The following is a 23,993-nucleotide window of genomic DNA, read 5'->3' on the forward strand; positions in this document are numbered from 1 at the left end:
TCCAGCTGCACCATCTGGCTGCCACCAGGGCCTTGGCACAGAGTAAGGCTGCCAGCTCCTTAGGAAGCTGCTGGCGATAAGCATTTAGAAGAAATGCTTTTCTTTCCGTAGTCCCTTTTGGGTGTTTGCCTAGCTGCCCTGGGAAAGAAAGTAGGAGGTAGTTTTATCAGGGCTGTACCAGTTTGTACATGAAATGTGTGCATCCACTGAAAGCAGAATGTAGAACTGAAAGCAGCGTAGCATCGCAGGGCTGTTCCCTAAATCAGAAAGGCTAAGGTGGCAGCACTATTTTTGTTTCACAAACATGGCCACATTGACTTCTCATTGTTTTAAAATAACAGATTCCCAAGGCTGGAGTCCAAATATAGTGAGGCTTCTATTAAGGAACATGCTGGGGTTAGAGCAAAAGTGAGTTTCCCAGCAGAGTGGCCTTTAGTTAAAGGTCAGAAAAAAAAAAATCTAATTGGAAACCTTATTATTATAATTTAAAATATTCAGCATAGATGCCAGTTAAAGGAATATTTAGTGCAGCAATACCCTCAGCTCTCAGAGCCTGATTAGCTCAAAAGACTATCATAGAATCACCAAGGCTGGAAAAGACCTCTAAGATCATCCAAACCAACCGTGCACCAATCACCAAAAAAAAAAAAAAAAAAAGCCCCACCAATCAACCCCAAAACTTTTCAGTTCAACCCCATTGGTTTATGTCAATCCCAGTCTTTAGCTACCCTACTTGGTAGCAAGTGCTTAAAATTAAATAGATAAGTCTCTTACTCTTCCCCAACCTGCATCAGAACTCTACCAACTTAGGTGAGTCCTCAGTGCTGCTTCTACTCCATCCAAATAAGTGCATTCCTTCCTTTTCTTGCTTTAATTGCCCTGCCAGAAGGTATCTTAATTAGGGGAGGCGACCTGTGAAAGTGTATTGGATCCACCTGGGACAAGCTGTAATACACATCCTTGCCTTCTCACTGCACTTGAATATTGCCTTGATATTCTGTTAACTGTTTGCCACTCTTCTCTGGCTGGGTAATTTAAAAGCCTTGAGTTTTGCTGCAAGTGATAACAGCTATGGAATTATCTCTTTCCTTCCCACCAGACTGTTCCTGGGTAGAAATAAAGGTTTCGGGGTGCCCATCTGTTCTTTAGTTACCTGTGCCATATATGTAGAACAAGACAACTCGGTGTATTCCCCCATCTCCACTGCTGTCTCGGGCAGAGGCTGGCAGCATGGAAGGCCCGCAGTGAGGCACGACACATCAATGGCATAGAACCACAGAATCCAACCGCAAAGGTTGGAAAAGACCTCTGAGATCCCAACCCTGACCCACCCCTCAGTGCCACAGTTCTGAACACCTCCAGGGACGGTGAGTCCAGGGACACGGCCCCATCATTCCAGCCAGCAGCAGTTTGCCTATTTATTACGGCTTCTGTCGGTTTCTGCTAGGATAACAATAAGGCAGGGAGCACACGTCCCCGTGTGTTTAATAGAAATGATAATCTGCAGAAGCGCTGTCTGCTGGGCTCTCGTGGAGATGGTACTGGCACCAACCTCTTGGGAAATTTCTGAGGAGAAGTTGTTTTGCTTTTCTTTTCTTCTTTATGTTATATGGAGGTTTTCTATTCATCACAAAGATTTATTGATTTTTCTAGGCTTACGGGATAATTAAATATACAAAGGCTTGGCAGCTGCAGCAGAGCATATTCTTTTAGAAATGCTATGTTAAATCTGAGCCATTCCACTCTCAGTACTGTGTGGGGGTCATAAATAAGCTCAGTGCAGTGGATATAAATATACATGACACCACTTAAAAATCAAGCTTAGGACTGGCCTGTAGCTGCGGGACTTGGGCCTCACGTACCCATTGCTATTAATGTTAGTGACTCCCCAGCACACTTCCATTACAGTCATCGTTTTACAGCTGAATAAAATCAGTTCTGTTTGTCATTCGTGGGTTTTTAGTCTCATGAGGACCTACGGGCCAGAAATATATGGAAATACATCACTTGTGAGCATCCTTATGTTTTATGAAAAGCAAATCCTTGCCAGCACTCCCCTCCCGATGCTAACTGTCCAGCTATGAAACAGGTGGCTATCTGCCCTCCAAGGGAGATTTTATTGCTAAAATAAAGTAAAAATAATTGTTTTAAAACAAAGAACACACATCTTTATAGTAAAACTCAAGTTTGTTTTACAGTTAGAGAAAAGAGTCACATGGTCCCCCAAAAAACCCCAAGTTTTATATATATATATATATATATTGAAAATATATTTAAAAACATAAAAAACTCTATAGTTAAACATATATTAATCAGTACACTTAAATATAGCTTAATTATATTTACAATACGACGCGGTTGCTTTTAAATTTTAATGCCAATTTCAGTGTTTGTTTTTTTCCTCCAAAAAACATAAAATTATATAAATATACAATAAATATTTATGTTACACAAGGTGAATAGTAGAGAACAAGGCCACAGACATGAACTTACATTTGCAAGTCTTTACTTAACACAGCACTAGGCCTGCTGACATGCATGATATACCTCTGTCACAAACAGACCACAGCAAGATTTCAATTAAGTGACATGAAGGAAAACCAAGCCCCCGCCACCAACTCTGCGAACTGAACCGAGCCTGCCATCACGTCTGCATTGGGTCAAGCAATGAGAGCCACAGGAGCACAGCTTAACTACCAGTTTTCATGTTATACACATGTCGAAAGCGACAGCTGACATACATATGATGGGAATCCGCTCTGGAGCAGCTGCAGGGCACGGTTCCTCCCTCCGTTCTCAGTGCTGTCCCTTAGTTCTCCCCACAGCAAGGGCTGCTCCTTTGGCCGCGCTCAGCAGCACGCGAGCAGAAGGGATGGGAGGAGAAACCCCATCAGGTGGCTCTGCTGGAAAAGCTGCTGAAGAGCAAAAGCCACCTGTCTGTGCTGTAACACAACAGCTGTAGTCCCTGCTCCTAAAGGTAATATAAAGTGGGCTTTCTCCATTTCTATTAACGCAGGGGTTACATTTTTGAGTTGCTTTAAATACAAAGCTGGGAAGTCCTACTCATTTCAATTACTCGGAGCTAACAGCACTGCTCAGACCTGCCATCCAACCGTTCTCACTGTGACAAGTGCAGCTGTGACCATCCCAGGTCAGAACGACTGAACTGAAGCTGTACCCATAATTAGCTGGGAGAGATGAGGAGCTTTATTTCTAGCGTAGTTTATGCGCTAACACTTCTTTTGGAAATTCAGTTTGTTTGACCAGGGAATTATTTTGTTTTGATACCTTAGATTACCATTACGTCCTAGCTACCTTTTTTTTTTCCATGCTCTAGATGATGTTGCTCACTCATTACTGCCACCAAACACACTTGTGAGTTGGGCTACCGCTGCCCCATCTCCCTGCAGCAGTTTAGAAACACGGCTGAGAACAACAGCACCCAAGAGATGTTCAGGTTACTAAATGCCATGGATTATAATATGCATAAACATTCTAGCTACAGAAAAAATAATTTTTTCCCTCACCACAAGTGTCCAGTTTGCATAAGGAACAGCTGAAGTTTGGGACATTTCAGTAAGATTTCCTTAGTTTCTGATTTTTAGGTGGGAATGCCTCAAGTTTGGAGCTCAAGTCGGCCTCATAATGTTCTCTTCTTGTTCACAGCCCAGCAAACGTGCAGCCAATACAAAATATGAAATTATTTTTACAGTGAGGATGACTCCACTTTGACATTCCTAGCAAAGGGGAGCCCTTTTACCCTAAGAAGAAACCACTTACTCTGAAGGTGTCTATGCCAGCTCACAGAAGCTAGCAGACAGGGTTTCTACTAGGAGCGGTATCAATTCTGCGTGAAATACATTCTTCACAGGGGACGATATTTCAAATCAGCTGTGCCCAGCTTTTAATTAATTTTCACTATGCAGATTTCTCAATAGTTACGTCTTCCAGCATTCCCCTCTTTGCTCCAGCTACTTTGCCTAGAGGATTTACAAATACAGCATCTCTCTTTAGTGAGCTCACTAATGAGCTATGTCTGCCTCTCCACCCACTGTATCCAGATGAAGCGCTACGCCCAGCTCTGAAGCTCACAACCTGCCTTTTTGGAACTACTTCTGTCTAGCTCATTAGAGCGGCAGCACAGGGCCTAGTAAGCAGGTCAGAACCTAAGCAGATGTTAAGCCAGCTACTCCAGCCCTTGCTCTTCACTTCCTTTTAACGCCAGTTCTTGTTTCACGCAGGCTGACAGTAGCAGACGTGCACTTTAAGCGCTGGCTGCCTCCACCCCTGGCTCTCACCCTGGAGCACAAAGGCTGTGTGCACCACGTGTGCAGGGCACAGCTTCCCCTCCAGGAGGAGACGCACAGGACCAAGTTCAGTCCCAACTACAACCCGGACAGCCTCAGTCAAACCTTCCTCTGAACTGACTAAGCTCTCCAGTGCTGCTGACCTCCGATTCACTGGGGAGGGTTTCAGACCCTATTGCATTGACACCACTGCCAGGCTTCACTATGATGTTAGATCCAAGCACAGTCACATTACACTGTTATCACTGCTCTCAACGCTCCACAGAGCATTTTCTACGTGACAAGCTCCAGCTGTATGCAGAGTGAAATATTCTGAAGCTCACAGTCAACCTTCTTGGAGAGAGAAAAGGGGAGGGGACCCCAAACACAAACAAATATGGTATAAAGAAAGGCAAGTCTCAAAAGACAATGACTTACTAAAAAAATAACCCAGCAAAGCATGTTGACAGACAGTTAACTGAGTGCTGCCTTGAAGCCTGAAGTTCAACAATGTGAAGTGGAACATCACCATTCTTTTTCAGTTGCCTCTTTTTATTTATTTATTTTTATCAGTAGTAGTCGGATTGCTATCGCAAACACCTTCACAACATACAAGAAACAAATTTGTCTTTAATCCAGAATAAGGTAATGTGGTTTTCCTTGTTGTTGTTGTTCTTTTTCCCAAATCTGATGGGAATTCAAAAATAAGAGAAACAGTAAAACTATGACAACAGCACCTTGACATTGTTTTAATTCCAACGCTATCAGAAGGTAAAAGCAGTAAACAGATATAGTACTAACAGGAATAAAGATACTTACTGTCTAAAATGTAAACGGAATGTTTTGGTTCAATTTATTTTTCTGAAAGAGGACAGTTTATCATCAATTCACAATTGAAGCAGCATGCAATTTTAATTTTTTTTTTTTAAAATCTTTTTCTGTTTTCAATTCTTGGCAACGGCGACAAACCACAACGTTATCGAGGAATGTAATGCAGACTTTTTTAGTTTGTTTGCTTTTTTCTTTTTTTTTTTTTTCTCCTCTTTTTTCCTTTTTTTTTTTTTCTTTTTATTTTTGTTTTAATTTGTGCGCAAATGACTTTGACTTTTGTTCCCTTTCAGGTCATGGATACGTTCAATAAATAGATTGTGGAATCACTGTACTGTATAAACTTCAGTTATACATGCAGTCCATAAAATTATTTTTTACTGAATAATTTACCCTGTTATGTATATATACAAATAGATAATTTCGTCTCAATATAATCTGTACAGCACGAGCCCACTATCTTCCCCTTTTAATGGTCAATGTACATACACAGGAAGTGTCTATTCTTATAAACCGCCAGCCAACTCTCTTTTTGTTATCCATGGTGAGAGCTCTCACGTAAGACTGGGTAGTTCGGCACTGCGAGTTCCAGTGCCTCTTGTCTATGCCCCTGCAGCCTTCCTTTGTGTACCCCTTGGGGTTGCATTTGGTCTCATAGAAGTATTGCTTCAGTTGGCCTTTCGGTACCGGGACTTTCTCAAGGACTGTGACGGTCGCACCAGACATGTCCACCGCAGTCTTTTTCTCCGCCGCCGTTACCCACTCGCTCGTGCTGTCGCAGACGCTCAGTTCCCCGCGGCGAGCTGGGTCAGAGTGACGCCGGACTCTCATGGACATGTTTGCAGCATCCAGGTAGTTTTTGTACTCCTCAAGCAGAAAAAGCAGCGGGGGTTCCAAAGGCACTTGGCTGCTCAGCATGACTCGGGATGTGTACAAGTCCGCGTCCTTGTTTTCCTCGCTGGGCTGGATGTCCTGATCCTCATCCAGAAGCTCCTCTATCACGTGCTCAAAAGTGTCCGCCAGCGACGTCAGTCCTCTTGAACCAGCGTTGGGCCCGTTTAGGCTTTCAAGTGTCCCGTGGGTCCGAAGACCTGGGTAAGCCAAGCTGCCTTGTCCTCTTACACTAGCTTCTTTCATCGGGGCAGCTTTCATGCAACTGAAGTATGAGATAACCATAGTAAGGAAAAGGATGGTCATCACTCTTCTAACTTGGTGGAACTGTTAAGGACAAAAACAAGAAGAAAATTAACCTCAGAGGAACAAAGCTATCAAAATTCACCTAAGCTGTCACAAGACATCATGCTTTTCCTGCAGAGATACACTGCATGCATGCAGCTGCAACACAATACCAGTGGAGGAGCATACTCTGGTACAAAGGTGTTTCTTCAATTTAGATTTCCAGATAAATCATAAGCGAAAACTTGGGCAACACTGATAATAGTGAGTCAGTTCATATGTGCCAATGTCTTGCTGTGGTAAGTACTAGATCATATACTACACAAACTCCTTATTTACTGAACTATTACACCTATTTCAAGTAACAACAAGAGCAGAACTGCTATTTAGCAACATAGCGTTTCAGCATTAAAAGGCAGCTTCACAAGTGTGGAAGGCAAGGAAGTGGAAAGCCAAATATTTGATTTTTTTTTTTTTTTTTAAATATTATTTATTTAAAGATCTACCTATGCCAAAAATAGTCAAATCCAAAAGAAACAGAACGGCACCAGGATAAATTGCATCTGTATTTTAAAAGCAATCCTCAAAGCACAGGAAGAGGCCATGCACCTCAGAGGTCTCACCAGGTCAATCCCTCAACTAGAAGTAGAAAGTACGTACACAAATATAGAACAAGAATATGATGCAGGACTGTGCGCTTGTAACCCTACTAAATTGGAGCTGGAAAGATTGCTTGCATCATGTGAATGCCAGGGGAAGGACATACTGGATTACAGCACTGATAAAGTGCTCGCTATACCGAAATGACAGCGCCAGGATCGCTGTGCTGCGTTTCCCCAGAGCCCCACAGCAGCTAATCTCAAGTGGGCAAAGCACATATTTTAAGCCCAGGGATCTCCATGCAAACTAACAGCATGGCCAGGCCACACCACACCGCCATACCTGAACAAAGAACAGCTTGCCTTGTTTCTCACACATTCTGCCTCCAGTTCTGGATCACGTTAGGGGCCATGCCTTCAGGCTTATCAGTTGGCTTGGCTCTTTCCTCATTGAGCACACAGGGACAGCACCAGCTAACAGCGTCGGCAAGAAAACTCCTCACCAGCTTTGGGATTAGCAAAACTCATTCCTACCAGCACTCCAAACAGTTTGGGCTTGCACAACTGCAGCTACTCACGTGTTTTGCTAAGCCTCCATGTGTTTCCCATGGTAGAAATTGTTTCTTCCTGAAGAACAGAGTGCATAGGTAGGATACGATCACAACGAGAGCCCCCCAAATCCTGCTGTGACACAGAGCTATACTTAGTCTGATCCCAAGTGCTACTACAACATCTATCATGTGTCCAGTTGTTGTATTTCCCTCCTATCTGCTCTCTCACCAGTTCTGCTTGCTAGAAAGCAATGGCATTGTTCACATTTTTGAAGCAGCAGCTAATGCTTATTTCGTAGCTTTTGAAGTTCACTCGGAAGTACCTCATACTTGGCAGCACTCACTGGAGTAAATGCTATTTCTGTTTGCCAACAGGGTGCTATGTAAAAAGCCTTACTTCATCTCCTGCAAATATGCTATGGGAAACTAGTACTCAAGACTCCACTGTGGAAAGACAATCAATCACAAAAGGCACAAAGAAAATGAAATATGTACTAGAAAGGCAGTGCCTGACACGTGGATCTCAAAGTCTACTTAATGAAGTACTGTGGGGTGTAGGGAATGAAAACCAACATTTTTTGTGCCCATGCCCTCCCCTCAGATACTAAGTCAAATTCTGGCTAAGAATCACCTCCTTTCCAGCACAACTTCACTTTCTTGCCTCCATCTCTTTTCCTGTTTAGAAGTGTTACTGTGGCATAGATTTATTAAGATTAAACAAACCTGACATCTGTGACTCACAGGAACACAGTGTTTGCTCTAACCATGCAGAACATTAATATTTTGCATATTTTTCATCCTGGGATTTTAAAAACACATTTTACAGTGAGCAGTATCAGATTTCTTCCTCAAAGGGAAGAAACAGACACTAGAGATGATTTACCACACAAGGAAAAAGGCTATCAGTCTTCCTTGGTCAAATGTGGAGAGGCATGACAGGAGGGAGACAGAGCGGTTTAGCTCGCATAAAAGGACAGAGCCAGTGGGAACAAGAATCATACATTCCCTCTTCTGAGAATTCTCAGAATTCTTTCATGTGAAAGGAAAATCAAAAGCCGTTTTGCGTCCTCTGACCACCAGAGCACTGAACAGAACACAGAGCAGGCGGCTCCTAATCAAGGCGTCATTATTTTTATTAGAGTGGTGCCCAAAGGTCCCAGCCAATATCTGGACTCTAGTGGACGGATTCTGTCTGAGCACACAGCAGCCAGAGGGCCGCCCAACATGACAGCAGCAGGACACAACACAGGCGGGACCGAGGCGAGCACAGAACAAACAGGAGCTTGCATCCGTCAGTGAAGCTTGAGCGTTGGAGGCTGAGGATTTGCTAAGTGAAGCCAAGGATACAGTGATTCCTGGAACAGGACACATCCTTCCCTATTATCATTGAACTGTTTATTTATGATAGCAATGAACTTGATAGGATCCAGAGTGACTACAATAGCAGAACTTCATTTGAGAGGAAAACTTAAAAGGCAGACAATATATCAGAAGCAGAGAGGTGCAGAGAAGCTCCGTCAGGAGGCTCAGTGTCCTCCAACTTGCTGGCTGGTCACCAGATCTAGCAGCATTTTATCTCAGACATAAATTAATCCTTTCTTAATTGGTTTTGCCCTCCATTTAGGAGGGAAACTGCTGTCAAGCTTGATCAATTTACATCCCATCTGATATCTGACTGTCACTATGATAGGTACTACGAAAAAACACAACTAGTCTCTGAAAGCCAACAACTTTATGACAGACGTTATTCACAAGAAATGTGACCACCTGAAAAGCCACCCCTTTCCCTCCCACTTATATCAATAGAGAAGTATGTCAAAGCATGGCTTAGCAGTGCAGACCATTAGCAAGCAAGCACACAGCTACATCTTTGTATAAGAGTTGCAGACTAAACTGAACAGCACAAGCAGGACATGAGAATATTCTCCTTTACCTTGACAACGACTAGAGCAATATACATGGTCCTCAGGTTTTCCACTCAAAATATTGAGTAAAATAATTAAACTTCTAGGAAGCATCTTCATTCTAAAGGCTATAATTTCTATGAGAAGTTGCTCAGAATCTGGTAGTTTAAGATACCACAGCAGATTAAGACAAACCTCATTTTGTGGATAGAAACAGCCTTCGAGCTACTGATGAACAGACTCACGGGTGTGCATGATTTCAGCTCTCACTTAGTGAGCAGGACTAATATCCCCGTGCAGCACTGGACACAAATTGGACAGCATCTTCCAGTCCTTTTTCTTCTACTCCCCATCAAATGCTTGTTATATTGCAAAGATTAAAGGTACTGGCTGTCTTGCTGCAGTAGGTGCCTTACAAACTCCAAACACTGACAGATCACATACACCCCTCCAGTCACAAGGCAGGGACCACATCACCTGCGTGGAAGCAGAAAGGGCTTGGAACACAGGACAAATCCATACTTCCCATTTTCCAAGCGTGCTCCTGCTGAACATCTATTTAAATAGGTGCATGCTAGCTGCCTTGAGACTCAGCGTTGAACAGCTTCCTCGGGTCACACAAGATGCCTGTCAGAAATGAGGCTTGAGACCAGTTCCTTAAATGCTATCCATTCTCATGGCTGTGAGAGCATCCTTCCTCCTCTAATGCAGCAACAAAGCTGAAGCCATGAAAACAGGTCACCCACCACGGACCAGATCTCAGAAAGACATGACCTAGTTTGTACTTCAATAAAGTCCATACAATTACAGCTAGAATAAAGGCACATAATTGTGGCAGCAGTCCCCACTAATGGGAAGGAGGCTTGTTAAATGAAGGTCATGTCAATTACAGCTAGTTTACATATGCAGTCAATTACTTAGCTGCACTATTTACTTAGGTATTTAGCATTTAATGAGAATTCACCAGCTAATTGTTTCATTTCATTATTTTTAGTTATTTTAAGCAGAAATCTAATGGCTTAGGTTCTATTTCCAGCAGAGAGACCTGAAGAACAACCGTGAACATGAACTTGCCTTCCTGCATCCTGATGCGCCATGAAAGTTGAAATAACTTTCAGTAGTGAATAGATTCAGAATCCTTTCATCTCCAGAAAAGCAGCATGCAGTGGAAAGTCAAATCAGCAGCAAGATAATCATTTTCTGCCTTGCCATTTTCTAAGACCTTTATACAGAAGTTCAGTTTACTAAATAGCACCGAATGGCAAAGGCACGAGTTCCTGCTCCACGCATCATTACTGGAGTGTGTGAACAGATACCAGAATGGGATGCATGTCAGCACACGCTTTACAAAGATTTAATGCACTGAGAACAAACAGCATTAACCTTTAATACACGCATAACTGGCTGTCTGACGCACTATGGTTATCCTCACAGCTATTCATGCCAACTATATAATTAATTTTTATTGCTGGAAATAAAGCACCCCCCACACACACCTCTCATGTATACATACATACATAGGCACGCCCTTGCCCAATTTGTATTCTTTAAGTTGTTGCTTCATGTCAGGAAGAACACAGACACTTTCCCCCCCCCTCCTCACAAACCAAAACCAACCCAACCCAACCCAACATCGACCAGAGGTGGGAAAGAACCCAAAGAAAATAATACAGGATATTAATGCCACAACATAACACCCTTGATCCCTCATAGAGTTACACATCAGTTTCCTACAAACATTCCTCATACCTTTCTGGGTGCTCAAACAATACAAAGGGCACACTTGCTGCAAAACTCTCAGAAGGAATTCAGCCGTTCTTTACATGAGCAGACTAGCCAGGCTCCTCATTACAAGTGTGCCTGTAGTTCACTTGGCAAAGTACAGGCCTGAAGGAGTTCCCAGCAGGATTTCTGTCGGCCAGATCTTGGACCCAAGCTGCAAACACCAGGAAAGAGGCACAATAAATTCTGGCAGTGTGCACAGGCGAAGGAATAGCAGGCCAGGCTCACAGATGGTATCAGAGCTTTCACAGAGACAACACCCATAGAAGAGAACAGATGTGCACTATTTTTACACATTCACAATGGGAATTGCTGGGAGAGCCCATGGCACACACACTGCTTCTCCAGCTGTTCGTACAGCATCCCGCACAAGGGGCACCCCAACTGCACAGGCTTTGTGATCATCCCTGTAAACAAACTCAGCTCCAAAAGGGACTGTGTGTTTGCCACATCAAGCTATACAGGGAAAGCCCTCTTCAAATAGCAGCTACCAGCAGGTTTATGCTCACCAGGAGTAGCATGGGTAGGGTAACATGCCATCCATACTCCTACTGCCATACCAGAAACACCAGACAGCAGAGACAAGACTCCAAATCTGAGGCTATAGCATTAGCAAATCCCAGGTTGAGAATTCACGCCGCTTTCCAAGCCCAAAATCAAGCTGTTTTAGACAATTTGCTGTGATACGCTCATGCCATTTCTACGTTCATTCAGAAGGAACATTACAAGACTTAAGTGAACTTTAAGTTCACCAAGACATTATCGTATAAAAAAAATCTAAACCCACATAAAACAACTAAACAAAAAGCCAACTACAAAACCATTCAATGGAATTATTACTCCCTGCCAAGATAATATCTAGATCCTCCGCAAAAGCAAATAATTACAGTTCTCCAAAATCATTCACTCCAATTTCCACTAGAGCTTTATACAATGCTAACCCAACCTGTGCATGAAAGAACATTAGGGCAGAGTCTGTGGTTTGCCTCCCATTTTACTACGGCTCTTTAGTATGCAACACTGTGCTGAATCATCACAGGATAATGCTATTCTGCCAAGCACATGCATGCAGCTCCCACTGAAGTTGAGGATAATCGGCATTTGAAAGCAAGAGCAGAATGGAGCACACTGCAGGCAAACTAGCAGGAGTTGGATCCTTTGTACTGTGACGTGTGTCCAGCAGCCCTCCAACAACCCAGAAGCTGCTGCACCAGTTAAGCTCGCATCTTACAAGCACCTATAAACTTCTGAACAGCATGTAAAGCATCCCACGCACCCATCAGCTCTGCTGCAAGTGGCAAGTTTCCCAGGACCTATAGAAAGTTATGCACTCAATGTGAACGTAAGAGAAGCTCAGCCAAGGAAAAGCAATGGTTAAGAAGTTAAAGCATCAGACAGTTGCCCATGGACAGTGCCTCCTCTACAGCAAGGGCTATGCCCGCTTATTTTGCAAGATACGTACCTTCGCTGAATCCCTGTCTGTGTGTGGCACTGCTGTAAGGGAATACCTTGCTTTTAGCCATAGTCAGTCCTTGAAACAAAGCTGATCAGCACTGTGATGTGTATGAACCAGAAACTGGAAATGCCTGTTGTCAAACTCCTGACAGGTATTAACAATAAGCCTGCTTCGTCAGTGGTGTTATCAGTCATCTTCTGGCTGCCTGCCCTCGTGTGCAGACTTTTCTCAACACATGTTCCATCCAGTTGTTAGCACAGCATCTCTGCGGTAATATTGTCCCTACAAGGTACCAGAACACCTAGAAGTACTGGAATCCAAAGTTGCACAAGAACTAGCAGACCAGCAGGAGAAATCTCTAAGTTCACAAAGCCACCCCAATATATGTTAATGGAATAACGGACAGCTTCTATTTAACTGCCATTATTTTATTTAAACACCCTTGGAGGGGGCAGCAATCTAACCCATCTCACTAGGCAGCCAGCCCTGCACCTGTCCTGCTGTAAGAACTACTTTATCTTTGGAGATAGCACTGTGTTGTGAAGTTAATGTATCAGCATAACTACTGAAAACCCTGTGGCAAGAACTGCTGTCTTCGCCACTGATACTTTATTTTGACAATGCAGCACATCACAGCTTTCAAAAGCATCGTAATTTTCAGCCTGCTTTCCCCCCTCTGTGTGATTTCATGTTGAAACAAGACTTTTGCTATCACTGTCGGGTTCTCTGTAAGCAACTTTAAAAATTAGGGGGGCCAGTTTCAACTAGATGTAGATGTTTCATAGGCAACACTACTTCCACAGCCCTCAACCAGCAAGCCAGTAGCTGAGACCACCCAAATAAGCTTTCTGCTCCATCCCTAGTTGGGCAAGCCTTCACGGCACAGCTGCCAAGCAAGAAGAGAGCAGCACACGGGTTTGCCCACAGGTTTACCCACGTATTTACAACACTGCCTTGTTGCTTCCACTTCAAATTTTGTATAGGAAAAGAGTCTGGAGTTAGTTTGAGGGGGTGAGGAGGTGTATCTGACAAAGATGCAAACGTCAGAAAACAAAGTTCAGTAGCTGCACCGCTCCAGATCCAGACATCTATTAGAACACAAGGAAAAAGAGAAGTAAAACCTGCAGCCTTGCAGGAAGAATTATCAACCTCCTGCCTTTTCACAGTTGTATAATGGTGTAATCTCTCGCCCAGAGGAATATTACACTGTGACTTGTGTGAACACGGCACATGGGCATTAGGTTGTTCCATCCCCCCAGATTAAAGTGAAGTTTACCTGACTGATGACTTCTCATACCAGTCATTAGATTGGTGGCATCGTGGGAAGTTATTTTGATGAGAGCTGCTGAGGCTCACTCAAGCAGCACATATTCCAGCAGACCTAATTCTGGCACACGCAGCCACTGCCTGGTATAAATCCACAGCGCTCTATTCATAGATTTGTACCAGCTGTGAAGCTGGCCCAGCATTTATGCAGTCATAAAATCAGATGGGGCCATCACCTAGACTATAGCTAATATCTGCATCAGAACAACGTGCAACAGGTTTAAGCAGAACAGCTTCCACACGCTCCCGACTCCCCAAGGATATGTGCATATTTAGGATTAATTACACTTTAAAGAGGAAGAAAGAAAGTTTCCTAGGTGTGCAGCCCAGCTCCCCCCTTCCCCCACCAACACAAGCACACAAATAGCCCAGACATGCCTATAAACAAAAGTATGCAAAACCCAGGCCAACACAATCCAACTTCCCTCCACTCCACGTTAGGGTGTTTTGTTTCAGATACTTGCACCCCCAGCAGAACAAAGCGGTTCTGCTGCCAGCCTACAGTCTTCACTGCAAGAGCCCTTAAGCTCCAAAGGGTGGGCTCATAGACGGGATTTCAGTAATTAGACATTCCTCTATAAAAACTTCAATACCTGTCCCTTCACATAAGCAGATCCTACTGCCCTGCAGGGAAGGAGAGCCTCTCTTCAAATAGCTGGGAGTAGGGGGAGGAAGCAGAAAGTCAGAGAAACAAAACTACTCAGTCACTCCATAGAAAGCAGCTAGCTGTTCTCCCTCTCCCAAACCTCTGCACAGCATTGAAGATCCTCAAAATTACTGAAATTCCAAAATAAAACACCTTATCAGATACGACCAATAGATTTCCACGGGGAGCGAAAGCCTTGGAGAAGTTGAAAGAGAAGAGAGACCTGGTACTTACACTGCTGAGTCTCTGGTCGGGTAACACTTCTCACAAAACAGACTGTCAAAGCATCAGAAGCGCTTTGCAAACACAGAATCTCAGCACACTTAGGTGAGGAGAAACCACATTCAACATCCTATTTTCCTACTGGGTAGACTGAAGCACATGACAAAACTTAACTTTCCTCAGGTTGCACAGCAAGTCACTGGCAAACCACAGAACAAGGGAGCTCCTGCTCCCGATCCCTTGCTTCAGCCCCTACAGAGCTACCTTAACCATATGCATCATTCACATATTTTGCAAATCTCTCTACAGTAAATTCCATATCTAACCCAGAAAGAGGCAGGGCAGCTGATTAAAACCTTAGGGATACTATTTAGAATACACATGCTAGCTCACTTCCATCTGTGTTGTTAATTAGTTCCTGACCGTAGGTTAAATGTAGGGCATGTTGTCACGAGCCTAAGGTGGGGTGGCAGGACCTCCTGCCATTGCCATATGGCTTTTTGTTTCTTCTTTCATTCTTCAGCTTTGAGCCTCATGCTTCTAATTTGTGGGCTCAACCATTGTGTAACAAACAACAAGAAAAGGCAGAACTGTTTCTGTTAATGCAAAAATATTATTCACCACCAAAACCTCTAAGAGGTTTGATTTGAAATGCATCATCCAGAAGCTGCTTTTACCCAAAAGCCTGCTATGAAATTCAGGAAATAGCTGTTCTCGTGAAGAAGCAGGTATTGACCAGCCCTAGAAATGCAAAACAGGCAGCTTGCCAGGAAGCAAAGGTCAGCCTTAACTTGGATAAAATAGCAATGAGCAAAGCCATCCTACGCATAATACATACAGAGGCTCCTCGTACAGGGGGTGAAGCCACTATAGCAAAGTCATCATGATGATAAATAACAAAAAAGATAAAAGAAACACTAGCAGTGGCACCTCCACAAACGCATCTTTTTTGGCAGAAAACACGAAGGGCTCAGGATGGTCCTGGTCAAAGCTGCAGGTCACGTTTCAAAGTATGTCTGAACAAGACAAGAGACGCAGTGCATCGACAATTCTCCCTCAGTCATTTCCCAGTGAGCACAACTTGAATAATAACAGCTCTGCTGATGGTTTGCAACTGAAGAGTTGCTCCGGAGCGTTTATCTTACAGTAGAAATCAACGTTGTTTACTATGCTTCCTAGCTGCCACTGCATAGCTGGCCGTTCATTAGCCAAAGGCTGGGGAAATGATTTGTGTTATTTCCACACACAGGGCTTCCAAATTTTCCTAACAGTTACAGGAGTCACAGCACACTAAGAGAACACCCGTGTTGAACAATTCTGATTAAGAACCAGCTGACCTGAGTTCATGCTGGAGCATTACAGAACCCAGGACGTCTCACTCAGGCTTGTCAGACTTGGAGATAGACCTCTTTGTAGGTGTTGACCTGTAAGTATTTTCTTCCTAACTTCTAATGGAGGTATGTGAAATTGACTGACATTTCCTTTGCAAACAACCTTGCTCATCATTACTGCTACTTTTGCAGTTAAAGCTGCACTGAGGGCAGCAGAAATTAATCATTAATAGCAACTGAAAAAGAGAACGGGACTTGAAATGAGTCTTTCAAGGAAGCCAGCTTTTAAATCCAGATGCCAATCACGAGCTTGTGAGGGGAAAGCTCATTTTCAGACTTTACGCTAATCATTACATCAAATTTGTGTTGCTGTAAGTAGATGCAAAGAAGCACCTGCTTATCTTTATCTTTGCTCCATTTCATTGGCAACAACTTGCATGCCCCATACCAGTGCCTTGTTGTTGTAAGGAGATGTTCAACATCGCCTCCCAATGAAAACAGCCTTTCTTCACCAGTCTGCAGGACATTAAATACCAAAAAAAAAAAAAAAAGATGACACTGACAGAAACCATTACTCTTGTACCTCCAAAAGCAGAAATGAAGAACCTTGGTAGTGTTTATATCTCATTTTGGTTCAATCCATTAAAAAAATAAAAGGCAATCGTGATGTTCAGCAGCAGACCTACCCCACCACAGTTTCCTGGCACACGTTCTGGTTAAGTCACCCTTGCCAGCTTAACCTTGTTCTCAGCTTTGCTTCCCCCTTGGACTTGTGCTGGTTTTCGGTACAAATTCTATCAAACAACATTTCTCTCCTGGCATTTAAAGCTCAAACTGGATTATCAACTCAAAAGGAATGTAAATACCAAGTGAACATCCCAGTCTTAATGCAGGCAGCCAGCAAGCACAATTATCTAGAAATACCACAAAACTCAGTCCCATCTCTCATCCCAGCAGTGCCCATACAGTTCTGTACTGCGGTGGCAGCAATGATGAAGAGTAGGTTGGTTTCCTTACTAATCCAGCCCTCGGATCAAGTTTAGATTCCATTTCTTTTTATTTCAGTCTATCAAATACTGAACACACTGAGGGAACCATGTCCAGCATAAGGAAAGGTAAACTAAACCATATGGATATTAAGTGTTGCACCAAGCTTAGAAAGTAAATGGCATAACAGACTAAGGAATTCAGAGATCATAACCTTTAATTCCTCGATCTAGGAAAAAAAAGCCACACACACACACACACACACACACACACACACACACACACACACACAAACCTGCATTTCTCCAGGAGCTGTTATGTTTAAAGAAAGCAGTGTTTTGATCACGTTAGATAAGGCATAACATGTGCTAGAGTTGAGAGGAGATTATGTTCAACTCCTTTATAAGGTACAGGATTCAGCAAAATGCAGTAAAGTAAAAAGGACTCTAGTCCTGTTCTTATTACTACAGCCTTAACTGCAGCAACATGCTTGGAGTCTTTCACATGCTGAGTTAATAAGGAGCATACAACAGCACTTTGCTGAGTTTCCCAATCATTTCCCAGAACCTTCTTGCTATACTACATGTATCTAAGTGCCTACCAGCCTACTGATAGCCCACTGCCTATGGAGGGGAGGCAGCTTGGATGCCAAACTCCAGGTGAACGGAGGGTAGTTTTATAGTTTTATACATATCAGAGTTTGGTACAAGAGCTGTATCCCTTAACCTATGAGGCTGCATGAACAGTCTGCAGTCGCTTCCCTACCTGAAAGGCAAACACCCCTGTGCCACAGCACCTCAATTTCCCAAGGGACAGCTCAGTTCCCACATATAGAACACTTATTCTGATCTACTTTACACCAATGGATTTAAAATATTTTAAGAAATTACCGAAATTACCACCTGGAAAGATAGGCAGTGTGCATAAGCAGTAAAGGGTTTGTATTTCCTAAGTTGCACAAGTTGGAAGTTCTCAGCTCCTACTGATGTTTGCTTGTGCTGGCTTCCTAACCCTGCTGGGCATTTTGACTGCTATAAGTCCACAGTTATTTTAAGAGCCCATAAATAATTGCACATAAGATTGAGCTTACTGACAAAAAAAAAGGCATGTTGGACTGTCCTTATAACCAGTTCCTGGGAAACTGAGTAAGGAACAACGCTTATTCTGCTCTCCCAAATGCAGTCTGCTGTTGCTAAAAAAAATAAATCGCCTACAAAACATACAGATAGGGGTTATCAGCAGCCTGGCTCATTGCAACTGTCCAGGCACAGAGCAAGGGCCAGCCATAGCAGCGTGTTGTGCCACAGATCTCTAGGTGGCGGTAGCTGCTCAGATTTTAAGATACCAAAAGATGCTTATCTCAAATTTAGCAACCAGTATTCCTCCCATCCTCCTAGAACTGCCTTTCCTAATTTGCAATGTGACCCCCTCCCCCCCCCCCCATTTCTTCATAATTTATAGTAGTCTGAAGCTGAGTCACAAGGATTTCTGCGTTTTCCTAACCAAGTGCACAAGAAAAGAAATGAAGTGCCAAAGTATTGAGGTAATTTATAGCGTAAAGCATCGAGAGTTTCTAGTCGATCAAAGGACTCAGGGAAACAAACATAAGAACAATCATGCCTTCTGTTCTATACAAATGCCACGGCCAGAAATAACTGCCCTAATTAACTGGTTTCAAACTGACTTCTCTGAAAGATAGGAGATTCTTACTGAGAAAAGCATACCACTGCTACAGCCTTATGGCAGCTGTCACTGGGCATGGAAATTCACTAAATGAAGCTTCCTTTTGCTTTCTCGAGTTGTCCACGGCACTCATCTTTAGACAGCTGTATCCAGTTGTGATGCCTAAATTACACCATAATGGGACCTTCTGCTTCCATTACTACCAGGGTTACTGCAGCATTACAGTCACGTCAAATCAGCATCATCCCAGCCAGCTCCCAAGTTCTAAGTGGTAAGAATTCGGTGAGGTGAAGTTGGCGTCTCTTTTTGCAAGACAGCTGACTATTACGTGGCATCTGTAGTGTCTTCAGCACTCCAAGCTGCTCTGACTAGCTGGTAATGGTTGCAGTTGAGCACAGCAGCTGAATTCTACTGCCCTATTGTTGTAATAGGCCCAGAAAGCTGAAGAGCAGGCACTATGACGTTGACCCTGCCTACACTGTAGGTACAGGACTATTTGCCCTGTTCTGCAAGGAACAGAATGAAAACAGCATGCGACAGCTCAGAGCCCGTACCTGTAAGCAACATGGCCAGCGTAAGCATGTTGACCACAACACAGTGCCTACCCAATTTACACACACTTGCACCTCCCAAATTAAAACACTGCATTCTTCTAGTATACGCCAGTGCTTCCAAACCAAGTAGCATGAGCATCTGTTGTAACAACATGCAAGTCTAAAGCACCAGAGCAGAGTTTCCAGAGCTGTCTAGCAAGATCTGTTTAGTTTTTGTACTGAGGAGCTCTTGCCAGGGACCAGGGCTGCATGAACGGCGATCCCTGCCCCACACAGCTCACACAACCAGCGTGCACGAGCACAGGAAACAATAGGATCCATGCGCTGATCAACAGCAGGCAGCCCCATCCCAGCTCGTCTGTGGTGCAGCCTGCTCAGCTGGCGTCTGTGCCACCTCCTAATGGTGCGTGGTGGGGAACAAGGGCGTTATTACACACGGCACCTTCTTGCTTGGAAACAAAAGCAGTGGGTTGTGGCGTTACCACATTTCAGTAACACACAGAAATAGCTTCGCATCAGTGCTTTTCAAAGGGTGTTCACAGCTAAGTACTTGCAGGAATGCCAGTATATGGACTGATCTAAGAAATGATTGAGAGTTTCCTAATTAAGCAGCAATTTAGCTATTCAGGAGGAACCAAGTGCTCACAACATATGCTTGAGAGCAGGTCAAGACAAGTTTGTAATTAACCTATTAAAAGCACATATCCTCTTCTCGTGGAGCCTCCACCAGCTCACACAATGCCTAACACAAGATTTCTGGCACAGGCACACACCACGTTCTCAGAACAACATTTCAGCCTTTCACACGAGCCAGGAAGGCAGACGAGTGAATGGCTAATCTCGAAGCAGGCTCACGCACGGAAGCAATGCGATGGTCTCACCCTGCTCCTCAGGAGCTGCGTTTATGCCCTCTCCCTGGCACACAGCTATTACTGAGCTGGAGATGCAATATGCTCTGCTTCCCTCCCTCCAGCAGTGGAGCAACAGTTGCAGGAAGTACTAAGGGCAGTGCACAGGCTTTTAACTGCAGCTGCTTTCACTTCAGCATCATCACTGCGCGCAAAGCTTTAAAGAAAAAGAACGGATCCTTCTTTGCCACTACATCCTTCCACATTTTAATGCACCTCTGGAACGCTGCACTGCATAGTATTCCAGTGTTCTGTAGTACTACAACACCATGCCTTTGCTTTTAGAAGCACGCTGCTTGAAATCGAACTTCTCCAGATTAGCTTCCAAGATAAAAGCCATTTCCCTTTCTCCTCTGCTATCTCCCTTATCACATCTGGATTATTCTGACACAGTGTCCGCACTCCTCCTGATCCGCTTACCCTAATTTCACCGCCCCAGAGCGCCAGGCAGCAGCCCAGCACGCCAGTGGGCTGAGCAGGCAGCACGCTGCTTACAAATGGATTTCCCCAGCCGAGGTTCAATGGAGCTGAACATTAAGCAGTAGTACTACAGCGGAAAATTGCTGCCTGGTATAGCATCCTGCAGAAAGCCTCTGAACTCAGCAATTACAGAATCACAGAATGGCCAGGGTTGGAAGGGAGCTCAAGGATCATGAATCTCCAACCCCCTGCCACACGCATCCAATCTCCACATTTAATACCAGCCCAGGCTGCCCAGGGCCCCATCCGACCTGGCCTTGAACACCTCCAGGGATGGGGCATCCACAGCCCCTCTGGGCAATTCTCAGCCAGCAAGCGGACGAAGCCGTCACCGGCTCCTTCCAGGTGCAGCCAGCGAGCTAGGGGGCAGGGCAGCGGGGCAACAGCCGGGGCCAACGAGGGAGAGGGGCTCGGCTGACACGACGAGCTCTCGGCAGCCCATCCCCGTAGAGATGAGGGGCCCACGCTGGGCACACCGCCCTGCGCTCATCGCGCCATGAATTAAAGATGACTCAAACGCTGAGGAAAAAATGTATCGCCGGGATAGATTCCTCGCATTCATTAGAACCGCGTTACTAGAAATATAAATAAGTAATGGCTATCGATCCCGCGATAGCGGTAACCTCGGAACTAAGCGGAGCGGAACGCTCAGCTCAGCGCACGGCGCGGCTCCGATGCCGCCCCCACGGCCGCACCGCAGCGCTCGGGCCGCGAGGCGTGGCCGGCCGGGCGCCCCGCGCTCCCGTCGGGCGGGCGGCGAGGACGCCGCGCTGCCGGCGCAGGAACGGCGCTAGCGGCGGGCGGCGTGCCGGGCATTCCGGCGGCGCCGGCGTCCAACAAGTGTCTCCCTCCCGGCCTCGCGGCGCTCCCCGAAGCGCCGCCACCTCCGTCGCGCGCCCGCCGCCAGGGGGCGCCACGCAACGCCCCACGGCCGCGCCCGCGCGGGGTCCGCGCGCTCCGCCACGCGCCGCGCTCCGCCGCCGTCGGGGCAGCGCCGGGAGGCGGCTCGGGGCCGGCAGGTGCCCGACGCGGTGGGGCCCCCCTCCGGCTCGGCCCGCCTGCCGGCTCCGCAACTTTGTCGGCGGGGCGCCGCGTACCTCCGTCGTCCACACAAAGGCTGGCCGCTCCCCTCCGGGCAGTCACATCCTCTCGCGGGCGCCCGGTGCCTCCGGCCGCCTTCCGCCGCCCCGGCAACGCAGGCGGCGGCGGCTCAAGTGTCTCATCAAAGCTTGATGAGGGGCGGGAGGGCAACCGAGCGGCAGCCGCCCAGCACCCAGCCCGGCCGCCTCCCTCCTAAGCGAGCGGAGCCGTGCCGAACTTCGCCCCCCGCCCGGCGCTTGGGCCAGCGGAGCGGCGGCCGCCCGCCTCGCGCTGCCCCGCTTAAAGGCTCCGCGCCGCCGCCTCCCCCGCCCCGCCCCGCCCGGCCCCCGCTCCCCGCGCCCCCCGAGCGGCGGGCAGGGCACGGAGGGGCCGGGCCGGGAGGGGGGCGGGGGGGGCGGCGGGTGTTGGTTTACGCTGGCGGGGCCGGAGCGATCCATTTAAATATCGCTCCCGCGCTGACCTCTCCTATTAAGAATGCAATCAAGATAATAGCGGGCATTGCTTATTGATGAGTGGCCCAGGTAACGCTACACCGGCGGCTCGCTGCCCGCACGGGGGCACGGCCCGGGCCGGCTCCGCCCGCACCCGACGGCGCGGACCGGGCCGCAGCCGCAGCCCCGCAGCACGGCCGCGCTCCCGCAGCACCCGCACCCTCCCCCCTTCCCAGCCCCCAGCACAGTGCATTATTGATAGTGGAAAGTGCGCTGCAATGGCAGCCCCTGATTGAGTGGCTCCATCCGATCTTGGTAAAGACCTGTCCCGTGTTCCCTCACAGATCGGGCTTTCGCCCTTCCACACAACCGATGCCCCAGGCAGTTCTCCCCGCTGCGATAGACACCTCGGGTCCCACGCTCTCCTTTGTGCTGGGAGAAATGTGGGCGTCTCACTGCCGCCCCCGGGCAGTCCTGCGTGCTGCGCGATGAAACACCTGCATTTATTGGATCGGCGACGTCGTAAAACAGCCCCGGCGTTTGAAACCTGAGAGCACCAAAGGCCTCCTCTATAAAACTGCTTTTAATATATATTAAGGGAAACAATCCTGGTGGTTAATATCCTTTGCAGCTTTAAGAACTTCTTTAAAAATCGCACCTTGAGTCCTCCTTGCTTGAAACTCCAATTCTGCCATTAGGAACGGGTCAGCCATTGCTTTCCCTCATTATGCACCTGCATGACCTGGGACCGCTTGCTGGTGGACCTTTGTGGACAGCCTCCAACAAGGGGAGCGCAGCTGGACGGTGCTATCTGCATTTCATTTGTACGTCGGGCTTCTACCTGCTACACAGTTCAGCTTTCCAGGTACAGCTGTATGACAGCAGTGCCTGACGGCACTCAAGGTGGCACGTTCTAAGCTGCTTTTTGCATCGTGAGGAGGCTGAGCTGTGGCAGAGCTTTAATATTCAGCGTTCGTAGGACAATGCCTGCAAGTATTTGAATGATCCACCCGTCAGGTTGAACAGCAGCAGGGGCTGCTTTAATTAGCTGTAACGTAATACATTACACACGTGTTATTCCTGGAGGAGGGACTCTTCTCTTACACTAGACATGCAGATGAGCAGCAGCGAATGTCGTGCTGTAGAGACGCTGAAGCATCTGCTGGCTTGCGCTCAGGAGCGAGGGGGAGAGCTCATGTTCAGAAAGCCTGCTTGCAATCAAAGCAAGCTTTTAATTTTGGAAAGGAAGCATGTTCTGGTCTGCATGACAAATCTTTGCTTGGTCGTGGATGCGTTCAGCTCTGCTCTGCTGTGGACATGAAGACCATCGGTTACAGGCAACCTCGTGCCAAAATTCCCAATTTGCTCTGCTACCAGCACTCTGTCTTTTGCCTCAGTATCAAGATCTTGCTAAGGAAGAGGTGTGGTCAGAGAGCTGCTGCATCTTGCCAGGATAATCTGCCCTTGGGGGATTATTACCAGCCAGTGCTTGATGGCCAGGAAAATGAAAAAGTGGTGTAAATAATGATCTGCTTGCGTTCTAATCCAAATACAATCTGGGCTCCTTCGTTTTCAGCAGACATTGACTTCCAGGAGAATGCTGTATGAAGGAGCCCCAAAAGACTGGGCCTGTGAAGTCCCAGTTTGTGAAGCAAACAGAAATCCTTATGGGGAGACACTTCCCTGGCCAGAGACTCTGTTCTGTTTCTACAAGAAGTACTTAAAGCTTAGAGGTACACAGA

General features: G+C 46.1%; 1 protein-coding gene across 5 annotated transcripts in view; it reads right to left on the bottom strand.

The window, feature by feature from the left end:
• Nucleotides 1-4,505: 4,505 nt before the first annotated feature.
• Nucleotides 4,506-23,993, bottom strand: part of BDNF (brain derived neurotrophic factor) — a 32,269-nt gene continuing 12,781 nt past the window's right edge. For 3 of the 5 annotated variants that reach the window (XM_052692490.1, XM_052692492.1, XM_052692493.1), the window contains exon 2: nucleotides 4,506-6,332. In XM_052692490.1, coding sequence (XP_052548450.1) covers nucleotides 5,571-6,332 — 762 coding nt within the window. In that variant the 3' untranslated portion in view covers nucleotides 4,506-5,570. Of the gene's footprint in view, nucleotides 6,333-7,232; nucleotides 7,984-21,816; nucleotides 22,085-23,993 lie in introns of those variants that run through there. The other 2 variants (XM_052692491.1, XM_052692489.1) reach the window with 2 other exon arrangements.

This window comes from Tympanuchus pallidicinctus, unplaced genomic scaffold (assembly GCF_026119805.1).
Source record: "Tympanuchus pallidicinctus isolate F22 unplaced genomic scaffold, pur_lepc_1.0 scaffold3, whole genome shotgun sequence".
NCBI lineage: Eukaryota > Metazoa > Chordata > Aves > Galliformes > Phasianidae > Tympanuchus > Tympanuchus pallidicinctus.